Source organism: Nerophis ophidion, linkage group LG09 (genome assembly GCF_033978795.1).
Source record: "Nerophis ophidion isolate RoL-2023_Sa linkage group LG09, RoL_Noph_v1.0, whole genome shotgun sequence".
In the NCBI taxonomy this organism is placed as follows: Eukaryota; Metazoa; Chordata; class Actinopteri; order Syngnathiformes; family Syngnathidae; genus Nerophis; species Nerophis ophidion.
This window is the reverse complement of record NC_084619.1, coordinates 14,454,307-14,480,091: the sequence shown is the minus strand read 5'-3', so window position 1 is coordinate 14,480,091 and position 25,785 is coordinate 14,454,307. Positions and strand designations below refer to the sequence as shown.

The window sequence follows — 25,785 nt, the reverse complement described above, 5'->3', positions numbered from 1 at the left end:
AGTCCGCAGCTACAAAAAGTTTGGGGACCCCTGTTTTAAGGGATTATCCGGTTTAGAGTAAACGTAGCCTAAATAGAGTTCAACTGGAGTTTTTGTTGATCTCAATGTAGAAGAGCAGCAGTTGTACCTCAAATTCCTCCAAGTTGACCAAATTCCTCAACTGGCCTCAGCATAACTCAGACAGGGTGTCATTTCTACCGACCAGCTGTGTTACTCCCAAAAGCATCCCTCCATCCATCCATTTTTCGACCGCTTAATCCCTTTGGGGTTGAGGGGGGCGCTGGTGCCTATCTCAGCTACATTCGGGCGGAAGGTGGCGTACACCCTGGACAAATCTTCACCTCATCGCAAGGGCAACACAGACAACATTCGCGACTGTGTGGATCCGTTATGGATTGAACTTTCACAGTATCATGTTCGACCCGCTCGACATCCATTGCTTTCCTCCTCTCCAAGGTTCTCATAGTCATCATTATCACCGACGTCCCACTGGGTGTGAGTTTTCCTTGCCCTTATGTGGGCCTACCGAGGATGTCGTAGTGGTTTGTGTTGTGGTTTGTGCAGCCCTTTGAGACACTAGTGATTTAGGGCTATGTAAGTAAACATTGATTGATTGATTGATTGGGCCAATTTAGTGTTGCCAATCAACCTATCCCCAGGTGCATGTCTTTGGAAGTGGGAGGAAGCCGGGGTACCCGGAGGGAAGAACATGCAAACTCCACACAGAAATATTCCGAGCCTGGGATTGAACCCAGGACTATTCAGGTCCTTCGTATTGTGAGGCAGACACACTAACCCCTGTGCCACCGTGTTGCCCCCCTCTCTAAAACAAACAAAAAAACATATCAATTCTTCAAAGTTGTCGTGAGTGCAATGTATTAATGCAAACATGTATGTCCCCCAGGTTTTGGAAGTATTGGTGACACTCAGCAGATGACAACTTGAAACGTCTGAATCACAAGTGAGAAGAAAATATGAAGACGTCACTATTGAACATGTTATCCATCCTTGTCAGCTTCACAGTCCATAGTCCTTGCCAAACTGATTGCAACAAACCGGTTGCACTTGAGTGGCACACTGACCAGCAAACTATCCAAGTCAACTGGACACTCGTGGATAACATTTGTGGCACCACTGAAGATTGTGTGGGACTTCAGTTCTCTCAGATTTGCCCACTTCAACTGCAACATGGCGACAGGCTGTTGATGGATGCCGATGAAAGTCTAAAGTCGTACGGGATCCAACTACTCAACGTCTCTAAGGACAACTTCGAGAGCTGTTCAACAAACGGGTTGACTGAAGACCAGTTTGTTTTCCCTCATCACATAAATAGAAGCGAACAAATGGACAGCAAGTGGCTCAAAGCTGGTCAACAATACTTCATAGCTCTGCATGACAAAGACAGTCAGCTGTGTAAACTCGGTTTAAGACTCAACGTGACGTTGAAGACCCAGGATTGTCAGTCCTCCGCTCTGGTTCCACTTTGCTCCGGGAATGGTGTTTGTCAAACGGACCAATGGGAACGGGCTTACTACTGTCGATGTCATCACCGATATTCTGGGAAGTTTTGCGAAAAATGGGACGCCTGTTTGGACAACCCCTGTAAAAACAACGGGGTCTGCTTGAGTAGCGGATCTTCAGATCCACACCGGAGAATGTATACATGTCTGTGCCCTCCACATTTCACAGGTAAGAGCAAAAGACACTCATCACTTTGTTCTCAAAAATCACTGCATTACTTACTTTCAATCAATCAATCAATTAATCAAATTTCCACAAGCTTTACATGTCAAAGAAGGAGAAACACGGGCATGTCTGGATGACTTGTTTTGATATTTCCAGTGGTTAGAACCAAGCTACGAAACCACTTTATTATGAAGCTGGCTGTGGCGTGCTCTTTCTGACATCACTTCCTGTGTGGGCGAGGTCTTTCTGGCGTCACTTCCTCTCCGAACTCACTTTGTAAAGGATTAATGTGTCCATACAAAGCTAAGTACCGGAGATTCAAGAAATAAACGGCTGACTTACGCGTTTAAAAAATGGTCCGATTAAGGGAACCTTAAAGGCCTACTGAAATGCGATTTTCTTATTTAAACGGGGATAGCAGGTCCATTCTATGTGTCATACTTGATCATTTTGCGATATTGCCATATTTTTGCTGAAAGGATTTAGTAAAGAACATCGACGATTAAGTTTGTAACTTTTGGTCGCTAATAAAAAAGCCTTGCCTGTACCGGAAGTAGCAGACGATGTGCGCGTGACGTCATGGGTTCTAGGGCTCCTCACATCCTCACATTGTTTATAATCATAGCCACCAGCAGCATGAACGATTCGGACCGAGAAAGCGACAATTTCCCCATTAATTTGAGCGAGGATGAATGATTCATGGATGAGGAAAGTTAGAGTGAAGCACTAGGGGGAAGAAAAAAAAAGCGACTGCAGTGGGAGCGATTCAGATGTTACTAGACACATTTACTAGGATAATTCTGGAAAATCCCTTATCTGCTTAGTGTGTAAATAGTGGTTTAGTGAGATTCTAAAGTCATACCTGAAAGTCGGAGGGCTGCGGTGATTGCCAGTGTCTCTGAGAGAAGCCAATGGAGGAGCCAAGATCAAAGCTGCCTTTTTGACAGCTGCTGGAGGAGGAAGGAGGCTAACTCCGCACAAGCCTCCGGTAAAAGCCGACTTAATATCACAATTTTCTCATCCAAAAACTTGCTGGTTGACGTGTTAGAGAAACATGTTCGATAAAGCCTCACAATAAACAAAGAAACACCGGCTGTGTTTCGGTTGCTAAAGGCAGCTGCAATCCACCGCTTTCCACCATTAGCATTCTTCTTTATAGTCTCCATTATTAATTGAACAAATTGCAAAAAATTCAGCGACACGTATGTCCAAAATACTGTGTAATTATGCGACGAAAATAGACGACTTTTAGCCGTAAGTGGTGCTGGGCTAAAAGGTCCGCGCGACCAATAACGTCACAAACAGGCGTCATCATTCCGCGACGTTTTCAACAAAAAACTCCGCGGGAAATCAAAAATTGTAATTTAGTAAACTAAAAAGGCCGTATTGGCATGTGTTGCAATGTTAATATTTCATCATTGATATATAAACTATCAGATGCGTGGTCGGTAGTAGTGGGTTTTAGTAGGTCTTTAATGGCACTTCAACAGCAAACAATGGCCAACAGCTCCTAAACATATGAATCTTTGTGGCGTGTGTGTGTGTGTGTGTGTGTGTGTGTGTGTGTGTGTGTGTGTGTGTGTGTGTGTGTGTTGATTGATTGATTGATACTTTTATTAGTAGATTGCACAGTACAGTACATATTCCGTACAATTGACCACTAAATGGTAACACCCCAATAAGTTTTTCAACTTGTTTAAGTCGGGGTCCACGTTAATCAATTCATGGTGTGTGTGTGTGTGTGTGTGTGTGTGTGTGTGTGTGTGTGTGTGTGTGTGTGTGTGTGTGTGTGTGTGTGTGTGTGTGAGTGTGAGTGTGTGTGTGTGTGTGTGACACTGCTGCTTTGTCTGATTTGGTAAACTGACAAATTTGCAAATCCAAATTTGACAGTAGATCTGACAGACTAACATCTTTGCTTCTGAGGATTATCAAGTCAAATCGGATCAGAACACCCCCTGGTTGCCAATAACGAAGGATAATCTTGGATGCAAAACAGCAGTGCAGTTTAGAAAAAGTGAAAGTGATCATTAAGCGAGCAACTTCAGGTGACCTAATTACCAAAGGTTGAATGTCAGAGTAAAGAATGATGACAATTAAATTGTAGTATTACAGAAAAGGAAACATTTTACCTGATTAAATCTGTAAATTTACAAGCATAAAATATAATATGCAGTTGAGGATACGGCCTCCCGATTATGCAAAATATACTTTGTGATAATGTCATAACTGTACTGTGTGTCCCTATTCCCTACAGCTTGTTTATCAGCACCGAATGTAAAAACCATCTTCATCACTTCTTGGCTCGACTTTTTAGAGCAAAGTGAAAGCAAAACTTTTTTGCTCATGAACATGGTACCACTTCTATCTCTAGCTGGGTCTGCTCTGTGTAACACTTCAGGCTTTGATACACATATTAAGATAAGGCCTTGAGCTCTGCCAACTATTGGTCAGTTAGCTGCAGATATGGGAGCTGTAAGTTTGATTACTTTGATTTATTTTAGCGAGTAGCAACATTAGCACTGTAGCTAATATGCTAATGTCGCTAACATTTCTGTCCGCCAACACTAACTCCTTAAACGGGAGATAATAAGAATTGGATATACAAAACCCAAAACCAGTGAAGTTGGCAGGGTGTGTAACTCGTAAGTAAAAACAAAATCATTTTCAACTTATGTTCAATTAAATAAACTGCAAAGACAAGATATTTAATTTTCGAACTGAGAAACTTGTTTTTTTATTAGCAAATAATCATTAACTTAGAATTTAATGGCAGCAACACATTGCAGACATGTTGGCACAGGGGCATTTTACCACTGTGATACATGGCCTTTTCTTTTAACAACACTCTGTAAACGTTTGGGAACTGACGAGAGCAATTTTTTAAGCTTTTCAGTTGGAATTGTTTCCCATTTTTGATTGATGTACAGCCTATGTTGTTGTGGTATTTTACGCTTCATAATGCGCCACACATTTTCAATGGGAGACATGTCTGGACTACAGGCAGGCCAGTTTGGTACTTGCAATCTATTACTATGTAGCCACGCTGTTGTAACTTGCTGAAATAAGCAGGGGCGTCCATGATAACGTTGCTTGGATGGCAATATATGTTGCTCCAAAACCTGTATGTACCTTTCAGCATTAATGGTGCCTCCACAGATGTGTAAGTTACCCATGCCTTGGGCACTAATACACCCCCATACCAGCACACATGCTGGCTTGTGAACTTAGCGCCTATAACAATCCGGATGGTTAATTTCCTCTTTGGTCCGGGGGACACGACGTCCACAGTTTTCAAAAACAATTTGAAAAGTGGTCTCGTCAGACCACAGAACACTTTTCCACTTTGCATTTGTCCATCTTAGATGAGCTTGGGTCCAGCGAAGGTGGTGGCATTTCTGGGTGTTGTTGATGAATGGCTTTCGCTTTGCATAGTAGAGTTTTAACTTGCACTTACTGTACAGCTGTAGCGACAACCTATACTGTAGTTACAGACCGTGGTTTTCTGAAGTGTTTCTGAGCTCATGCATATCTTTTACACACTGATGTCTCTTTTGGACTCAGTACCGCCTGAGGTATCGACGGTCCATAATTTCATTGCTTACATGCAGTGCTTTCTCCAGATTCTCTGAACCTTTTGATAATATTACGGGTTGTAGATGGTGAAATACCTAAATTCCTTGCAATCACTCCTCGAGAAATGTTGTTCTTAAACTGTTAGACAATTTTCTCACGCATTTGTTCACAAAGTGGTGACCCTCGCCCCATCCTTATTTGTGAATGACTGAGCATTTCATGGAAGCTGCTTTTATACCCAATCATAGCACCCACCTGTTCCTAATTAGCCTGTTCACCTGTGGGAATTTCCAAAATTGACTTTCTCAGTAATTTTTGCCACTTGTGCCAGCTTTTTTTGAAACATGTTGCAGACATCAAATTCCAAATGAGCTAATGTTTGCAGAAGATAACAAGTTTTCGATTTCAAACGTTAAGTATATTGTCTTTGCAGTCTATTTAATTGAATATAGGTTGAAAAGGATTTGCGAATCATAGTATTCTGATTTTGTTTACCATTTACTCAACGTGCCAACTTCACTGGTTTTGAGTTTTGTACTTTGGTGTGTATTACGTGTTACATTTTTCTACACAGTCACATCTATAACCTACTTTCTGTGTGTGTCTGAAACACTTTGCAGAGGTGTTCTGTTTTGATCCCAAATGGAACACTCCATGCCGCAGCCTCTCCAAAAATATGTATTTATCTCTTAAAAATGTTCACTTTTAAACATATTTACTGATTTATTTTTTTTTCAGACACAGTCAAATAAACTTCAGAAATAATATATAGATTCACCCAATCACACCTTTAGGTACACCTGAACACTCTAAAACAAAACTGATTTTACCAGTATTTATGTGACCGGAATGCGAATCAGCACCTCCAAGTCCGAGTCCATGGTTCTCACCCGGAAAAGGGTGGAATGCCATCTCCGGGTTGGGGAGGAGACCCTGCCTCAAGTGGAGGAATTCAAGTACCTAGGAGTCTTGTTCATGAGTGAGGGAAGAGTGGATCGTGAGATCGACAGGCGGATCGGTGTGGCGTCTTTAGTAATGCGGACGTTGTACCGATCCGTTGTGGTGAAGAAGGAGCTGAGCCGGAAGGCAAAGCTCTCAATTTACCGGTCGATCTACGTTCCCATCCTCACCTATGGTCATGAGCTTTGGGTCATGACCGAAAGGATAAGATCACGGGTACAAGCGGCCGAAATGAGTTTCCTCCGCCGTGTGGCGGGGCTCTCCCTTAGAGATAGGGTGAGAAGCTCTGCCATCCGGGAGGAACTCAAAGTAAAGCCGCTGCTCCTTCACATCGAGAGGAGCCAGATGAGGTGGTTCGGGCATCTGGTCAGGATGCCACCCGAACACCTCCCTAGGGATGTGTTTAGGGCATGTCCAACCGGTAGGAGGCCACGGGGAAGACCCAGGACACGTTGGGAAGACTATGTCTCCCGGCTGGCCTGGGAACGCCTCGGGATCCCCCGGGAAGAGCTAGACGAAGTGGCTGGGGAGAGGGAAGTCTGGGTTTCCCTGCTTAGGCTGTTGCCCCCGCGACCCGACCTCGGATAAGCAGAAGAAGATGGATGGATGGATATGTGACTGCATAGCGCATGTCAATGTTACTGTGCGCATGATACGATTAATTGAACATAATTATTTATCCTACAAACCAAGTAGAAATATTCCCATGGTGCCGTCTTTTCCCGTGAGAGTTTAGCAGCAAATACATTTTCGTCGTGGCCCATCTTGACAGAAAAATCCTGTTTAGAAGGTTGTGGACAAATGAACATGGAAGTATTGATTTTATAAATGTACATTAGTAAACACAAACCTTTGTTGGATCAGGCATTTGCTGTTTTATAATAGTCAGTGACTCATTTTAAATGCCAGCCAGTAAGTTTTTAAAAAAACAAAAGACGTACTGAATGACTAAGTACGTAACGTGCAAGCCAGCGGCATGCACGTTACGTACTAACCGGCCTTATCAATCGAGTTATATTTAGACAATATGTAAATGATTTGTTAAATAACCGATTTTGCTGGGAGCGGCCTAAGAAAATAATGTATTATCTTGATTTCAGTTCTTTTTTTTTTTTTTTTCAAATGAAATCAGTTACGATAAAAGAGCACAGGCATGTTCGTTTTAAAAAAAAATGTTTTAACTGAAACCAACCAAAGAATATTCAAAAATATAGTTCAGGCCTAAAACAAACGACGATGGCAAAATTGTTTCACTTTCAAATGACTGGGACCCCAAAAGGGAATAAGCGGTAGAAAATGGATGGATGGATGACTGTGCTCATTAGAGGTGTGAATTTTTGGGCACCTCATGATTCGATTACAATTACGATTCTGCAGCCACGATTCCATGAAAAATTGATTGATGCATCTATAATTTATGTATATTGATGCAGTTTTACATGTATTTTCATTTCACTTAATAAAGCGTTTATTACTCAAAACTTAAAAAGAAACCGTGCATTTGTAAAAAGATATAGTTAAATGAATTCTCACATTTACTTACCGTATTTAACCGACTATAAGGCACACTTAAAATCCTTTTTTGTCTCAAAACTCGACAGTGCACCTTATTACCTGGGGCGCCTAATGCAAAGAATACGTTTGGTTGAGCTTACGCTCCTCGAAGCTGTTTTATTTGGTACATGGTGTAATGATAAGTGTGACCAATAGATGGCAATCAAACATCCATCCATCCATCTACTTCCGCTTATCCGCGGTCGGGTCACGGGGACAACAGCCTAAGCAGGGAAACCGAGACTTCCCTCTCCCCAGCCACTTCGTCTAGCTCTTCCCGGGGGATCCCGAGGCGTTCCCAGGCCAGCCGGGAGACATAGTCTTCCCAACGTGTCCTGGGTCTTCCCCGTGGCCTCCTACCAGCTGGACGTACCCTAAACACCTCCCTAGGGAGGCGCTCGGGTGGCATCCTGACCAGATGCCCGAACCACACATAAGAGATAATTGTAGACTGCACTTTGATTAGAATATGTGTTAATTAAGCAAAACACCAACATTTTAAATGTTCCATTTAAAATATAGAACATTACACACGCTCTATCAAAATGTTTTACTACAACTTTGGTTGGCTATGAAGCCGCACCGCTCAAAGGATTGTCGGCGCATTAAACAAATAAGTATTATTGTGGTGTGTGTATAAGGTAACACACATGATCTACCATTTTGTTTCGTTATATTAGGCAAAATAAACTTTTCTTAACTTCTCGTACCTGCTAATTTGCAGAAGTCCTGAAAAAATGCGCGCGTCCACGAGTCGATAAGCTTCTTCTTTCTCCTCTGTCTCCTTGTTATGGGACATTTATCCTCCACTTTTGCCATTTCTAATATAAAGTCATGTAAAGTTCTTACTTAAATACAGTATGTCAGTAAACTTGCCATGAAAGCATTAAAGCATACCGGTGTAGTGAGTTTTCATTATTCAACCAAAAAACTTTAGTTGCGGTCGGACGTTTTTTCACGGTACACATTTCCGGTGTTGTTGTTTCCGGATGAGGAGATGCTGCTCCGTTATTGATTTAAGTAAAGTCTGAATGTCATTAAAACAGTTAGCTCAATCTTTTGACAATTCTTCCACTCCCGTCCTTGCACGCTACACCGCTACAACAAAGATGACGGGGAGAAGGCGCTGCCGAAGGTGAGCCACGTAAATAAGACCGCCCACAAAACGGCGCATCCGGAAGCGACTGTCAGAAAGCGGCTTGACGATGATCTGTAAAACATAATCTATGCAACATTTTCACCAAAGAACCACCATTACATGTTTTCAATTTACAAAATAATATTAATAATAATGCGCCCTATCATCCGGTGTGCCTAATATATGAAAAAAGATAAAAAAAATAGACCATTCTTCGGCAATGCGCCTTATAATCCGATGTGCCGTATGGTCTGTAAAATCAATGATTAGTCATATAGCCCTAAATCACTAGTGTCTCAAAGGGCTGCACAAACCACAACACAAACTACAACGACATCCTCGGTAGAGCCCAAAATACGGTATATATGTAAATAACATTTGTTAGGTTGCGATTTAAACTGCGACTATACGGCTGTATCTGGCAGGATTTTGCAAAATAACATCCATCCATCCATCCATCCATCCATTTTCTACCGCTTATTCCCTTTCGGGGTCGCGGGGGGCGCTGGCGCTTATCTCAGCTACAATTGGGCGGAAGGCGGGGTACACCCTGGACAAGTCGCCACCTCATCGCATGGTCAACACAGATAGACAGACAACATTCACACTCACATTCACACACTAGGGCCAATTTAGTGTTGCCAATCAACATATCCCCAGGTGCATGTCTTTGGAAGTGGGAGGAAGCCGGAGTACCCGGAGGGAACCCACGCATTCACGGGGAGAACATGCAAACTCCACACAGAAAGATCCCGAGCCTGGATTTGAACCCAGGACTGCAGGAACTTCGTATTGTGAGGCAGACGCACTAACCCCTCTGCCACCGTGAAGCCAAGCAAAATAACATTTGTCATATAAATATCACTAAGAGCAAAACTCTACACATTATATTTGAAATACAGTTCATGTTGTTGATCGACTATTAAATAAAATTAATAAATGTGAATGAAAAAAATTGGACCATTCATCTGCAGTGCGCCTTATAATCCGGAGAAGGCGGATGAGGTGGTCCCTATTGTCCGGAAAATACGGTAATTAATGGCAATGTGTGGAAAACTGGAACATAAGTGCCCTAAAATAAGGAGTTGGTCGGTTATCTTTGTAACGTGGCCCGCTGCAGTCAAATTTTATAACTGTTTGCATTACATTATTTTCACTAAATAGATTATTGACTTGTACTAATCAATTTTATAATCATCCTAGTTAGAATTGCGATGCATCTAAATATCCTTTATTTCCCCCACCTCTAGTGCTCATGCGCCTGCTAAACAGGACAAAACATCGAAAATGTGACAAGAAGTGTTTTAATCCACATGCATAATCAATGAAAACCAACAACTATTTACTGGCAATATTGTTTCGGATCACAACCCATCCATCCATCCATCTTCCGCTTATCCGAAGTTGGGTCGCGGGGGCAGCAGCCTAAGCAGGGAAGCCCAGACTTCCCTCTCACCAGCCACTTCGTCTAGCTCTTCCCGGGGGATCCCGAGGCGTTCCCAGGCCAGCCGGGAGACATAGTCTTCCCCGTGGCCTCCTGCCGACTGGACGTGCCCTAAACACCTCCCTAGGGAGGCGTTCGGGTGGCATCCTGACCAGATGCCCGAGCCACCTCATCTGGCTCCTCTCGATGTGGAGAAGCAGCGGCTTTACTTTGAGTTCTTCCCGGATGGCAGAGCTTCTCACCCTATCTCTAAGGGAGAGCCCCGCCACCCGGCGGAGGAAACTCATTTCGGCCGCTTGTACCCGTGATCTTATCCTTTCGGTCATGACCCAAAGCTCATGACCATAGGTGAGGATGGGAACGTAGATCGACCGGTAAATTGAGAGCTTTGCCTTCCGGCTTAGCTCCTTCTTCCCCACAACGGATCGGTACAACGTCCGCATTACTGAAGACGCCGCACCGATCCGCCTGTCGATCTCACGATCCACTCTTCCCTCACTCGTGAACAAGACTCCTAGATACTTGAACTCCTCCACTTGGGGCAGGGTCTCCTCCCCAACCCGGAGATGGCACTCCACCCTTTTGCGGGCGAGAACCATGGACTCGGACTTGGAGGTGCTGATTCTCATTCGGATCACAACATCTTAAGAAATTATATATAGTGAAATTGATATTAAGCCTATACGGGCAAAAGTGCAGCCACGATGAGAAGTGCAAACAGCTTGTGTCTAATGATTCGGCTCACAACATCATAACTTGAGAAATAAAATGATTAATTGCATTAACTACACCCACATAGGCTTTAGTGCACACACACTAATGATTCGGATTACAAGACCAAGGAAGCTGGGAACCAATCGGCTGTGTAAAATAGGGAAATAGTGGTAGGAGAGAGGAGAAAGACAAAGGGAATAGGATTTAAATCCCATACACATGCTTAATAAATAACGTGTTTCTTTTTGTTCTCTTTTCTGTGATACAGTGTTACATTTGTATCATAGATTTTGGTTACTGTAACCCATTTTTATAAATAAATAAACGATAAATGGGTTGTACTTATATAGCGCTTTTCTACCTTCAAGGTACTCAAAGCGCTTTGACACTACTTCCACATTTACCCATTCACACACACTTTCACACACTGATGGAGGGAGCTGCCATGCAAGGCGCTAACCAACACCCATCAGGAGCAAGGGTGAACTGTCTAGCTCAAAGACACAACGGACGTGACGAGGTTGGTACTTGGTGGGGATTGAACCAGGGACCCTCAGGTTGCGCACGGCCACTCATACAGTGTACTGTAAAGGATATCGCCTCAGAAAACCACTGTCAGTAACTACAGTTTGTTGCTGCATCTGTAGGTGCAAGTTAAAACTCTATTATGCAAAGCGTAAGCCATTCATCAACAACACCCAGAAACGCAGCTGGCTTAGCTGGGCCTGAGCTCATATAAGACGGACTGATGCAAAGTGGAAGAGTGTTCTGTGGTCTGACGAGTCCACATTTCAATTTGTTTTTGGAAACTGTGGACATCTTGTCCTCTGGAACAAAGAGGAAAAGAACAATCTAGATTGTTATAGGCGGAAAGTTCAAAAGACAGCATCTGTGATGGTATGGGGGTGTATTAGTACCCAAGGCATGGGTAACTTACACATTTGTGAAGGCACCATTAATGCTGAAAGGTACATAAAGTCTTGGAGCAACATATGTTGTCATCCAAGCAAGGTATTTTTCATGGACGCCCCTGCTTATTTCAGCAAGACAATGCCAAGCCACATGTTACAACAGCATGGCTTCATAGTAAAAGAGTGCGGGTACTAGACTGGACTGCCTGTAGTCCAGACCTGTCTCCCATTGAAAATGTGTGGCGCGTTATAAAGCGTAAAATACCACAACGGAGACCCCAGACTGTTGAACAACAGAAAGTTAATGATTATTTGCAAAAATAAAAAATAGAAAATATGTTTTATAGTTCGTATATTAAATATCTTGTCTTTGCAGTCTATTCAATTGAATATAAGTTGAAAAGGGTTTGCACATCATTGTATTCTGTATTTATTTACGATTTACACAATTTGTCAACATCACTGGTTTGGGGTTTTGTACTAATAGCATATGTTTATTGACTAACTATGAAGCAATGCTAACAGGTTGATGATAGATAGGCGGAATTGATAAATACACAAGTTCTCCACCGCCCCCCACCTCAAAGCCCGGTGTAGTGCTGTATCTGCTGGAGGAAGAATATCTTACTTAAAATAGAATAGGCTTGCACATTAAGAACAACGCAATGGTGGAATATTAATGGCGAAAGCTGCCATGCAACCACGACCCATTTAATGCATGCCTGCCTTGCTAAAATGTTTGTATGGTGTACATCGCAATCATCATTGAGCCCTCATCACGTCCAAGCTAATATAATTAATATCAATAGCCTACATTAATAAAAAAATAAAAAAATTCTCAAGCTTTTTCTATTGGTGTGTAATCCTTGCTTTAGCATTAAATGCTGAATAGCCTTGTTTTTATTTATTTATTAGAAATCCAAAGACCTACTGTGACAGTCAGATTATGTGGATAATGCACAAACATACACTATATTTCCAAAAGTATTTGGCCACCCATTCAAATGATCAGAAATTAGATGTCCTAATCACTTGGCCTGGCCATAGGTGTATAAAATTAAGCACTTAGGCATGGAGACTATTTCTACAAACATTTGTGAAAGAATGGGCTGCTCTCAGGACCCCTTCCTTTTCCAACATGACTGTGCACCGGTGTACAAACCAAAGTTATTAAAAACATGGGTGGCAGAGTCTGGTCTGGGTGAACTTGACTGGCCTGCACAGAGTCCTGACCTGAACCCAATAGCACACTTTTTGTGATGAATTAGAACGGAGACTGAGAGCCAGGCCTTAAGGGAACTTTTGGAAAAATGGTCAAATTCTTATAAGCACACTCTGCAACCTTCAAAAAAGAAGTCAACAAAGACTGTCAGCCATCCGAAAACTTAAAGGACTATATGTTGCACCTCATCTCCTGTTATTACTTTACCAAAGCATCGTTCAACCCATCCTTCTGTACTGTTCCCCATGTTTTTTTCCCCATGCTTTCTGTAACCAACCGGACCAAACTAACACGAATTACAAACATAGCAGCTAAAATCATCGGCCTACCCACACCCAACATTTCAGATTCAAACCACAGGTCCATCGCTCGACTGGCAAACACAATAGTCCAGGATATCAGTCACCCACTACACAAATACATAATCCCACTACCATCAGGGTTTAGGTACAGAACCATCAAATTCCGGAGGGCCCCTCTCAGGAAAAGCCTTATCCCTGCAGCTATAGCCGCCCTTAACAGGCCCGGCCGACACGTCTGATAAAGCCTGTAAATGTGTCGGTCATGTATGATGTCTGTTTGCTATTTTTGTTTTGTGATGTGTAATGCCTATATGTTTAAATGTACGGCAGTGAAAATGAATTTCCCCAGTGGGGACCAATAAACCTAAATCTAAAAAAATCTTGTGAACAGCCTACTCAGAATATATAATAGCTGCAAAAGGTGGACCGACATCATATTGAACCCTATGGGTTAGGAATGGGATGGCACTTCAAGTTCATGTGTGAGTTAAGGCTGGTGGCCAAATACTTTTGGCAATATAGTGTATAATCTTATGATGGTTGCTTGTCTGTTCACATATCAACTTTCTCTGTTAGGAACAAACTGCTCTGAAGTCATTGGAAAGGAAAACTGCAAGAGGATGTGCACCGACGGGACGTGCGTTCAAGTGTCATCGACCTCCTTCAAATGCTTTTGTGGTGCCGAATTCTCAGGTAGGCAGTTTAGCAAATCCAACCGTGACATTCACCTCGGGGCCTCTCTCTCTCTGGAAAAGGTCAAAGCTGAAAACTTTTTTTTCCCCGATCAAAGATCAGCATTTTCTCAAAGGCTTTAAATTTGATCCCGCTTTATATTTGTAATCATAATCATCGCAGCAGCTGCACTTTAAATCAAACACTTCAGAAAGCGGCATTAAGAGGGCCTGATATACAGCTGTAGAAAAGCCGGGAAGAGCTGCGGGCTAACAGAGCGTGTCACAGTTTATAAAACACAGGTTTACAGCTACTAATTAAAATGTCATTTATATTGCATTGTTCCTGCTGATCGCATTATTTCAGAAGTTTGATACAGCTGTGAGTTTTCAAAAGTTAATGGCTGCCATTAATTCTGTTATAACTCACACAGGATTTCACAAAGATGAAACTACAGTCAGAAAAAGAGTCATATGGCCTGTTTGTTGCGGTTTACCTGACACGGGAAACGTGACAAATTTTAGCCAAGTTGCGCTGAGAAGAATGACGCTAAGAGTGTTGTCTCTAATGACCTCATTAACTAATCACACTTTTTGAGATAATGATATGCTGTTTTAAAAGTCCATATTATAGGTAGTGGGCTGTTTTAAAGAATTTGTGTTAATGATATCCGTTGTACTGCAATTAACAACGTTACATTTATTTTGTGTTGTGCGCCTTAAATAATTGTGATCACATCTAGGAATTAATATGATTAGGATTTTGAGAATATTTGCTTGGTTCTGCGATGGATTGAACGCGCCATAATTTGGCACCTCAGTAGAATGCATGTTCACCTTCTGTCACTACAAAAAAAAACATTATGTGAGTTACAGTGGGGCAAAAAGTATTTAGTCAACCACCGATTGTGCAAGTTCTCCCACTTAAAATGATGACAGAGGTCTGTAATTTCCATCATAGGTACACTTCAACTGTGAGAGACAGAATGTGGGGAAAAAAATCCAGGAATTCACATTGTAGGAATTTTAAAGAATTTATTCGTAAATTATGGTGGAAAACAAGTATTTGGTCAACCATTTAAAGCTCTCACTGATGGAAGGAGGTTTTGGCTCAAGATCTCACGATACATGGCCCCATTCATTCTTTCCTTAACACGGAACAATCGTCCTGTCCCCTTAGCAGAAAAAGAGCCCCAAAGTATGATGTTTCCACCCCCATGCTTCACAGTAGGTTTGGTGTTCTTGGGATGCAACTCAGTATTCTTCTTCCTCCAAACACGATGAGTTGAGTTTATACTAAAAAGTTGTATTTTGGTTTCATCTGACCACATGACATTCTCCCAATCCTCTGCTGTATCATCCATGTATCCATTTTGGTATAAACACAAATCATCGTGTTTGGAGGAAGAAGAATACTGAGTTGCATACCAAGAACACCACACCTACTGTGAAGCATGGGGGTGGAAACATCATGCTTTGGAGCTGTTTTTCTGTTAAGGGGACAGGACGATTGATCCGTGTTAAGGAAAAAATGAATGTGTGTATCGTGAGATTTTGATCAAAAACCTCCTTCCATCAGTAAAAGCTTTGAATGGTTGACCAAAAACTTATTTTCCACCATAATTTCCAAATAAATTCTTTAAAATTCCTACAATGTGAATTCCTGGGGTTTTTTTTCACATTCTGTCTCTCACAGTTGAAGTGTACCTATGATGGAAATTACAGACCTCTGTCATCATTTTAAGTGGGAGAACTTGCACAATCGGTGGCTGACTAAATACATTTTTGCCCCACTGTGTGTATTATTCTAGGAGAAATGCTATTTGTGCAGGAATTTTCCAGCCTGGCACTGGTTAGTTCTAGCTCAACTGACTCCTCACCCAGACTAACAAACACTGTAATTGCCTGTGTCTGAGCTTGCTTTAGTGTAGTTAGTCATGGTTGGCTATACAATACAAAATAATGGCACTGTATGTTAATAATACTAACGCAGATACCAATGCTAGCCTGACTACATTACAATAACAATTACACATGAAAACACTCCTACAGACTTCACACATGGAACAGTTCAGTAAGTATGAATTGTTTTAGTTATATTGTAAAATTTATAAAAGTTGGACGAGTATATTTCCGGCACGAAACTGTCATGATCCGTAGTCAGGATCATGTTTTGTTTAGTTATGTTTTGTTAGTTTTGTACTCCCTTAGTTACGGTTTTGTGCACTTTGGGTGTTTGTTTTGGTTACTACGGCTGTTAATTAGCTTCATCTGTCTCTGATTAGTGCTCGGCACGTTCACCTGTTGTTGAGCACTAATCAGAGAGCTATTTATTCACGTTGCTCGCCACAGTCGGTGTGGATTCGTTTGGTATGTTCCTGTGTCCTGCTCCTGTGCTAAAGTATTGCCCTAGCTTCCCGTGCGATCGGCACGTTTGTTCTTTTGTTTATTTATGTCTAGTACTGTGTATTATTTATTGAATCATATTTCTACCTTCACGCTGTCGTCCGGAGTGTCCGTGTTAGATCTGGAAGAACGATCCCGCAGCAAGTTGCATCCCCAAATGTGACAGAAACACAAACTATATTGTCAACATGCAGTACTGCAGTAAGTGAATTTGTTCAAAAGATGGCGCCATACCACAAACAGTAACACACATTTTAGGTGTCACTGTCAGTGTAGTGTGTAAACTGTTTGTTGAATACAAAACATTATGGCCGAAAAATCCATTAATTAGCCGCACAATTTCATAAGCCGCAGAGTTCAAAGCGTTGGAAAAAAAGTAGCTTATAGTCCAGAAAATAAGGTCTGGACATTTTACGCTGTATTTAAAAAAAAACGTATTTATAAGATATTACCAACTTAAGGTGTTTTACTGAAAAACGTCCTTTTAACCACTCTTCTAATTGGATATAATCCTTAATTGCCACTCTGGGTGTTTTTCCAAAGTCGTGCTTTCCCTCCTGTCCCATCAGCTTCTTGGGAGTTCCTTTGCAGCTTATGCTTCCTCCTCTTCTCTGCTACATTTCCCTCATTAATCAAGCAGAAGCTGGTGGCTGCTCCATAGCTGGCTGCCCTCATAGGCCAAAGTCTATGCGCACAGAATAATGAGCTGAGCTCGTGGGACGTTTCAAATGAGATTTTCTCTTGTTTTGACTGTCCTCCACTCTACCTCTGGGGTATTCCTTGTAGAGTATTAATGTCTTTATTGGTCCCTTTCAATTGGCCATGAGGTGATAATTGCTTGTATCTCTCTTTTATTTGTTCACAGCAAATTTACATTTTTGAAATATAATTACTAACAAGTTTGCAATCACCACCCTTGTTAACCAATTGAATTCTAGTGGATAGTGATGAATAAATAGTTATCCCTTTACTCTTGTTGATTCACTATAGTTAAGGGGGAACTGCACATGTTTTGGAATCTTGCCTTTCATTCAAAATCTTTATGTGAGACAGCACACAATTTCTCTTTTTTATGAATTGTAAATTGTAAATAAACGTTTGCATGAGGCCGCTAATAATGCAACTAATGCGGATTAGGCTATTCTGCTTATAAAGCCTTCTAAAGAGCATCACATGCTGTAAGTATAAATGTAATGTAGTAATAGGCACATTCAAAATAACGTGTAATATTTACAGTTTTTTGCTCATTTTACCCATTATCGGAACAATTTGGCGGTGCATTGATTTCACAGAGTGCAGAGCAAAGTTTGCATGTTTCTTTAACAGCAGCTACCACCATTGCAAAATTAATGAGAGCCAACAATGACATATTTGGGACAAAGTATCTCGAACCTTATATTTTTTTAGCCTGACTATAAGGAGGATGAACTACAAGTTTCGCTCGTGGAACACTAAGCATCATGTATCAGTAGTGCTAAGTAGGACTAGTTGATTAAACAAAATCAATATACGCGAACAAAAGTATAAACGCAATACTTTTGGTTTTGCTCTCATTTTTCATGAGTTGAACTCAAAGATCTAAAACTTTTACTATATAGACAAAAGACTAATCCCTCTCAAATATTGTTCAGAAATTTGTCTAAACTTGGTTAGTGAGTATTTCTGTCAAACTTGGACTTGGACATGGGTTGTTTCACCGACGCAAAGGATAGTTGGCACGAGCGAGACGTGAATGTCAGTACATATTTTATTTTTAACACTATAACTCTAAAAAAAGGCAAACAAAGGGCACTCATGAGGAGGTACAAACACTGGGCTATGAAAAAACAAAAGACTAGTAAAAAGGCTACAAACTGTAAACAAGAACAAAAACACTTGCACTGTGTCATGAACAACAAAACGTACGTGGCGTGGAAAAAATAAACAGCATAGCATGGCATGAAGCAGATGAGGAATATGCGTATGTATGAAGTTGCCAGGCTGACTACCTGGTAACTGTGGCTTAAATAATAGCTCTGAAAATTAACAACAGGTGTGAGAGCTGAGAACAGGGGCGTGACTTGAGGGCAAGGTGAAAATCAATGAGTTGCCATGGAGATAAGAGAAACAAGGAAGTGCAAAAGTGGGATACAAGTGTCAAAAAAATAACCAAACATGACAAAAACAAAACATGATCCATAGGTGTGACCATTTCTTCTTTGCCAAGATAATTCATTCCACCTCACAGGTGTGGCATATCAAGATGCTAATTATACAGCATGGATTTTGCACAGGTGTGCCACAGCACTCTGAAATGTGCAGTTTTATCACACAGCACGATGTTACAGTATTGAGGGAGCGTGCAGTTGCCCTTTGCCCGTGAATTGAATGCTCATTTCTCAACCATAAGCGAAAGGGGACACGCGGTAGAACATGGATGGATGGAAGCCGTTTCCAAAGGCGTTTCAGAGAATTTGGCAGTACATCTAACCATCCTCACTACCGCCGACCAATTGTAACCACACCAGCCTAGGACCTCCACCCGTACAGCTGCTGCAACAAATGGTTTGCATAACCAAATAATTTCTGCACAAACAGCTCATCTGCATGTTCGTCGTCCTCATCGTTGTAACCGACCTGAGTGGGCAAATGGCATCTGGTACGTTGGAGAGGTGCTCTCTTCACAGATGAATCCCAGTTTTCACTGTTTAGGGCAAACGGCAGACAGCATTTGTGGCATCGTGTAGGAGAGCAGTTTGGTGTTGTCAACTTTGTGAATTGAGTGGTCCATGGTGGGTGTGGAGGTTATGGTATGGGCAGGTGTATTTTATGGACAACTGACGCAAGTGCGTTGTATTGATGGCATTTTGAGTGCACAGAGAAACTGTGACGAGATCCTGAGGTCCATTGTTGTGCCATTCACCCGAGACCATCACCCCATGCTGCAGCATGACAATGCACGACCCCATGTTGCAAGGATCTCTACACAATTCCTGGAAGCTGAAAACATCCCAGTTCTTGCATGGCCAGCATACTCACCGTATACTGTATGTCAACTACTGAGCATGTTTGGGATGCTGTGGATCTGCGAAGCAAGATTGGTTGCATGGGGCAGAGTGTGGTATCTCAGGCGCGTGGGTAGTTTAAATATGACATGTATATTTAAGTGGGGGTGAGGACAGGGAATGGCCAGCTGCACTCCAACATGTGTGCTCAATTCCACATTGATTGGGATGGAAAAAAGAAATGTGCTTGGATTAAAGACGTTTTCTGGATTCTAGGGTACACCCTTCGTCTTACTTGCTAACATTGATCCTATCGCTCAAGTTGGACATAACTATGTTTTCTAAGCAAAAGAAAGAGTAAAGTAGGTGAGAAGGACAGTGCCGAGAGGAAGATGTGGATGATATTTATTAAATTGAAGGAATAAATAATCAAAAATATGTGTTGGCCCCGCAGTGAGATGGCGACTTGTCCTGGGTGTAAACCGCCTCCCACCCCAATGCAGCCAAGATAGGCTCCAGCACCCCCCGTTACACCAAAAGGGACAAGCGGTAGAAAACGGACGATGGATGGATAACAGAGTCTGTACCATACTAAAGCAGAATATGTCTAAAGCCAGCCAAGGATTCTAAAATAATATATAAACTGCAGACATTTATCCATGAAAATATGATAGGCGCCAGCGCCCCCCGCGACCCCAAAAGGGAATAAGCGGTAGAAAATGGATGGATGGAATATGGAAAAGTAGCTGATGGTGTGTCTACCGGAGAAGCAACTAGAACGAGATACTCTCCAAGGTGAATGATGGAAACTATTATGAAATTACTTAAAAAATCTACTATAATTTCCTTAGTATATTCAATTACTTTTTTTCCATACATTTTGTTTTTTTCTTTTCAAAAGGCTACATGTTTAAATTGTGCGGTTGTACCGGGCCATGCACTTGATTTCAATTCATGTCAGTGAGCGGCGTCGATTTAAGATTTAAGTGTTTTGATATAGGAGCTCAATCATGTATTTAGTTGTATTAATTTATTTATTTACTATATATATATATATATATATATATGTATGTATGTATGTATGTATATATGTATGTATGTATATGTATGTATATATGTATGTATGTATGTATGTATATATATATGTATGTATGTATATATATATGTATGTATATGTCTATATATATATGTATGCATATATATATATATATATGTATGTGTTTATATATATATATCTTTTTTATTTTATTATTTTTTATTTATTTATTTATATATTTGTATTTATTTATCTTTTTCTATTAATCTTCATATGTCTGACTTGTATTTCATTCTTTATCTCTACACATGGTTCTTACTATTTTACAAGTTTTATTATTTTCATTTTCCAACATTCTTCGGATGAGCCATCTGCCTGAGGGGTTATCGGCCGTGGTTGAGGGGCGCTTTTGTGTCAGCGTCCTGGTGGCCATGGTCCGATGACCTCCTGGTGCAGATGGCTCCTGTGATAGTGTTTGCTCACATGTCCCCTCTGTACTCAGCCATGCAAACATTTCTCCATATAGTTGCATGTGTGTGTATGTTGTATGTGTGTGTTTGTGTTTGGTACATATTTGCCAACCTTGAGACCTCCGATTTCGGGAAGTGGGGGATGGGGGGCGTGGTTGGGGGCGTGGTTTGGGTGGAGGGCGTGGTTAAGAGGGGACGAGTATAATTCACCAATTCGAGTATTTCATATATGTTTCATATGACGGCGTGGCGCAGTGGAAGAGTGGCCGTGCGCAGCTCCAGGGTCCCTGGTTCAATCCCCACCTAGTACCAACCTCGTCACGTCCGTTGTGTCCTGAGCAAGACACTTCACCCTTGCTCCTGATGGGTGCTGGTTAGTGCCTTGCATGGCAGCTTCCTCCATCAGTGTGTAAATGTGTTAGTGAATGGGTAAATGTGGAAATAGTGTCAAAGCGCTTTGAGTACCTTGAAGGTAGAAAAGCGCTATACAAGTATAACCCATTTATCATTTATTTATATATATATATATATATATATATAGTATATGTCTTGATTGGATTTTCCAGAGAATATTGCTCGATACCGTGGTAGAGCGCAATATGTATGCGTGGGAAAAATCACAAGACTACTTCATCTCTACAGAACTGTTTCATGAGGGGTTCCCTCAATCAAAATCTCCTGATGATTGAGGGAACCCCTCATGAAACAGTTCTGTAGAGATGAAGTAGTCTTGTGATTTTTCTCACACATGTATATATATGTATCTGTATATGTATGAAATATTTTACTTTCAATTCATCCATCCATCCATCCATCATCTTCCGCTTATCCGAGGTCGGGTCGCGGGGGCAACAGCCTAAGCAGGGAAACCCAGACTTCCCTCTCCCCAGCCACTTCGTCTAGCTCTTCCCGGGGGATCCCGAGGCGTTCCCAGGCCAGCCGGGAGACATAGTCTTCCCAACGTGTCCTGGGTCTTCCCCGTGGCCTCCTACCGGTTGGACGTGCCCTAAACACCTCCCTAGGGAGGCGTTCGGGTGGCATCCTGACCAGATGCCCGAACCACCTCATCTGGCTCCTCTCGATGTGAAGGAGCAGCGGCTTTACTTTGAGTCCCTCCCGGATGGCAGAGCTTCTCACCCTATCTCTAAGGGAGAGCCCCGCCACACGGCGGAGGAAACTCATTTCGGCCGCTTGTACCCGTGATCTTATCCTTTCGGTCATGACCCAAAGCTCATGACCATAGGTGAGGATGGGAACGAAGATCGAACGGTAAATTGAGAGCTTTGCCTTCCGGCTCAGCTCCTTCTTCACCACAACGGATCGGTACAACGTCCGCATTACTGAAGACGCCGCACCGATCCGCCTGTCGATCTCACGATCCACTCTTCCCTCACTCGTGAACAAGACTCCTAGGTACTTAAACTCCTCCACTTGGGGCAGGGTCTCCTCCCCAACCCGGAGATGGCACTCCACCCTTTTCCGGGCGAGAACCATGGACTCGGACTTGGAGGTGCTGATTCTCATTCCGGTCGCTTCACACTCGGCTGCGAACCGATCCAGCGAGAGCTGAAGATCCCGGTCAGATGAAGCCATCAGGACCACATCATCTGCAAAAAGCAGAGACCTAATCCTGCGGTTACCAAACCGGAACCCCTCAACGCCTTGACTGCGCCTAGAAATTCTGTCCATAAAAGTTATGAACAGAATCGGTGACAAAGGACAGCCTTGGCGGAGTCCAACCCTCACTGGAAATGTGTTCGACTTACTGCCAGCAATGCGGACCAAGCTCTGGCACTGATCGTACAGGGAACGGACCGCCACAATAAGACAGTCCGATACCCCATACTCTCTGAGCACTCCCCACAGGACTTCCCGAGGGACACTGTCGAATGCCTTCTCCAAGTCCACAAAGCACATATAGACTGGTTGGGCAAACTCCCATGCACCCTCAAGAACCCTGCCGAGAGTATAGAGCTGGTCCACAGTTCCACGACCAGGACGAAAACCACACTGTTCCTCCTGAATCCGAGGTTCGACTATCCGACGTAGCCTCCTCTCCAGTACACCTGAATAAACCTTACCGGGAAGGCTGAGGAGTGTGATCCCACGATAGTTGGAACACACCCTCCGGTCCCCCTTCTTAAAGAGAGGAACCACCACCCCGGTCTGCCAATCCAGAGGTACCGCCCCCGATGTCCACGCGATGCTGCAAAGTCTTGTCAACCAAGACTTTCAATTCATTCTAGCTATATATATTTATTTTATTATATATATATATATAAATAAAATAAATAGTTGAATTTCAGACGACACCTATCAAATACACAGTAATAAAAACACAGTTGTTCTACTAACTGTACTGCGCTTGCTGGTTATTAAAAATAACAACAACACTTACCTTTCACTATTTGAGTAACCTTTGTTCTGCCATTTGCGTACTGGCGAGAGTCACTTGTCGTCAGGTGCACAACACCACGTAAATCGTTGGCCAATCAAAGATTAACCCCATAACGCTTTAGCCAACATTCACCAGGGGATGGCAACAGACAACATAGAATCACTCTATTACAGACGGCGTCGCCATGGCTGTAACTTACTCATTTTTCTGCTTCGTCTCCTTGTGTGTGCAGTTTTTTATTAAAATCTATAGATGTTGTAACGTGATCGGTCAGGCAAGCTGTTCATATAACGGGAAAGCGGAAGTGAAAACAGGCTGCCCCCACTCATGTCCGCATGGAGCTGGAGGGGGCGTGAATTTCGGGAGATTTCCGGGAGAAAAATATCTTCCGGGAGGTTTTCGGGAGAGGCGCTGAATTTTGTGAGTCTCCCGGGAAAACCGGGAGGGTTGCCAAGTATGGTTTGGTATCAGCATCCGTGCATACATATGTGATAATGGGGGATGTGGGTCACTGTGGTATTGTTTTTAACTTTGTAAAGCACTTTGCGTTGCATTTCTTTTATGTATAAAAAGCGCTTTATAAATAAAGTTTGATTTGATTTGTTTTGATATCACGGAACCAGTTAAGCGCTTACGTTGAAGTACGACATGCAGTAATAAAATAATGCAAAAACATGCAATATAGTACTGTACAATAATTATCCTGGTTTAAAATGTGGAATGTGTGAATGCATCATTGAAGATAAAACAACTAACCAAATGTGCTCATTACCTAATATTAATATGTGTGTTGCAATTTACAAAAGGAGCAACTTTATGTGTAATACTGTTGAAGAAAATTCAATTTGGGGAATAAGCAGTGGCACAAGCAGCCCCTGAAGTTGTATGCGGGGAGATTGATATCCGCAGAGGAGGCCAGGAGGTGCCTCTGGGACAGGAGCAGTGTTGGATCAGCAGGGGATTAAAGAAAATATGCAAGGAAAAGAGACACGGCAAAGATAAATGTGCAGACATCTCAAGAGGAACATAACAATGAAAAGCCTGGGAAGAGACATCATCATCAAATCTGATTCACCTTCAAACTCTGGTGAATTCATTTCTTCCTAATTGGGTTCTGCGCAGTTGCGCTTAATATGGTGGATCAAAATGGAAAATGTCGGTCAATCCACCTTGAAAATTTAAGTCATATGCTAACATACTGCATATATATACAACTGAAATATAATCAACACAATTATTTATGTTGGGCATCAAATATTGTGATATTTGCTCACAGGTTGATTGTTTTTACACAAAACAGAGTGGGACCTCACTCGACTCCGGATTCTATGTTATATTTTTTTATTTAAACAATAACACTAGTGCCACCTCAGAAACAAAGTGGCATTATAATCAATCAATCAATGTTTATTTATATAGCCCCAAATCACAAATGTCTCAAAGGACTGCACAAATCATTACGACTACAACATCCTCGGAAGAACCCACAAAAGGGCAAGGAAAACTCACACCCAGTGGGCAGGGAGAATTCACATCCAGTGGGACGCCAGTGACAATGCTGACTATGAGAAACCTTGGAGAGGACCTCAGATGTGGGCAACCCCCCCCACTCTAGGGGACCGAAAGCAATGGATGTCGAGCGGGTCTAACATGATACTGTGAAAGTTCAATCCATAGTGGCTCCAACACAGCCGCGAGAGTTCAGTTCAAGCGGATCCAAGACAGCAGCGAGAGTCCCGTCCACAGGAAACCATCTCAAGAGGAGGCGGATCAGCAGAGATGTACCCAACCGATACAGGCGAGCGGTCCATCCTGGGTCCCGACGAGCGGTCCATCCTGGGTCTCGACTCTGGACAGCCAGTATTTCATCCATGGTCATCGGACCGGACCCCCTCCACAAGGGAGGGGGGGACATAGGAGAAAGAAAAGAAGCGGCAGATCAACTGGTCTAAAAAGGAGGTCTATTTAAAGGCTAGAGTATACAGATGAGTTTTAAGGTGAGACTTAAATGCTTCTACTGAGGTAGCATCTCGAACTGTTACCGGGAGGGCATTCCAGAGTACTGGAGCCCGAACGGAAAACGTTCTATAGCCCGCAGACTTTTTTTTGTGCACTTGTGCACTATATACTAGTGCACAAGTGCATTTTAACCTAATCAGCTAATTACTCAAAATTGATCCATCAATTCAACAACCATCAAAGGTTTTATAATAATAATTTAATTGCTGAAAATCATATTTCCCATAATATCAAACATGAATTAATGATCTATATTGAGCTTATTTGAAATGCGCAGACAAACTGATTCCCGAGCGC

At 42.3% G+C, this 25,785-nt stretch overlaps 1 protein-coding gene across 2 annotated transcripts in view; it reads left to right on the top strand.

Annotated features, from left to right (window-relative positions):
* The window catches only part of eys (eyes shut homolog), a 722,499-nt gene that overhangs the window by 49,659 nt on the left and 647,055 nt on the right, over positions 1–25,785 (top strand). For both annotated transcript variants that reach the window (XM_061910381.1, XM_061910382.1), the window contains exons 2-3: positions 905–1,689; positions 14,081–14,197. In XM_061910381.1, coding sequence (XP_061766365.1) covers positions 975–1,689; positions 14,081–14,197 — 832 coding nt within the window. In that variant the 5' untranslated portion in view covers positions 905–974. The remainder of the gene's footprint in view (positions 1–904; positions 1,690–14,080; positions 14,198–25,785) is intronic.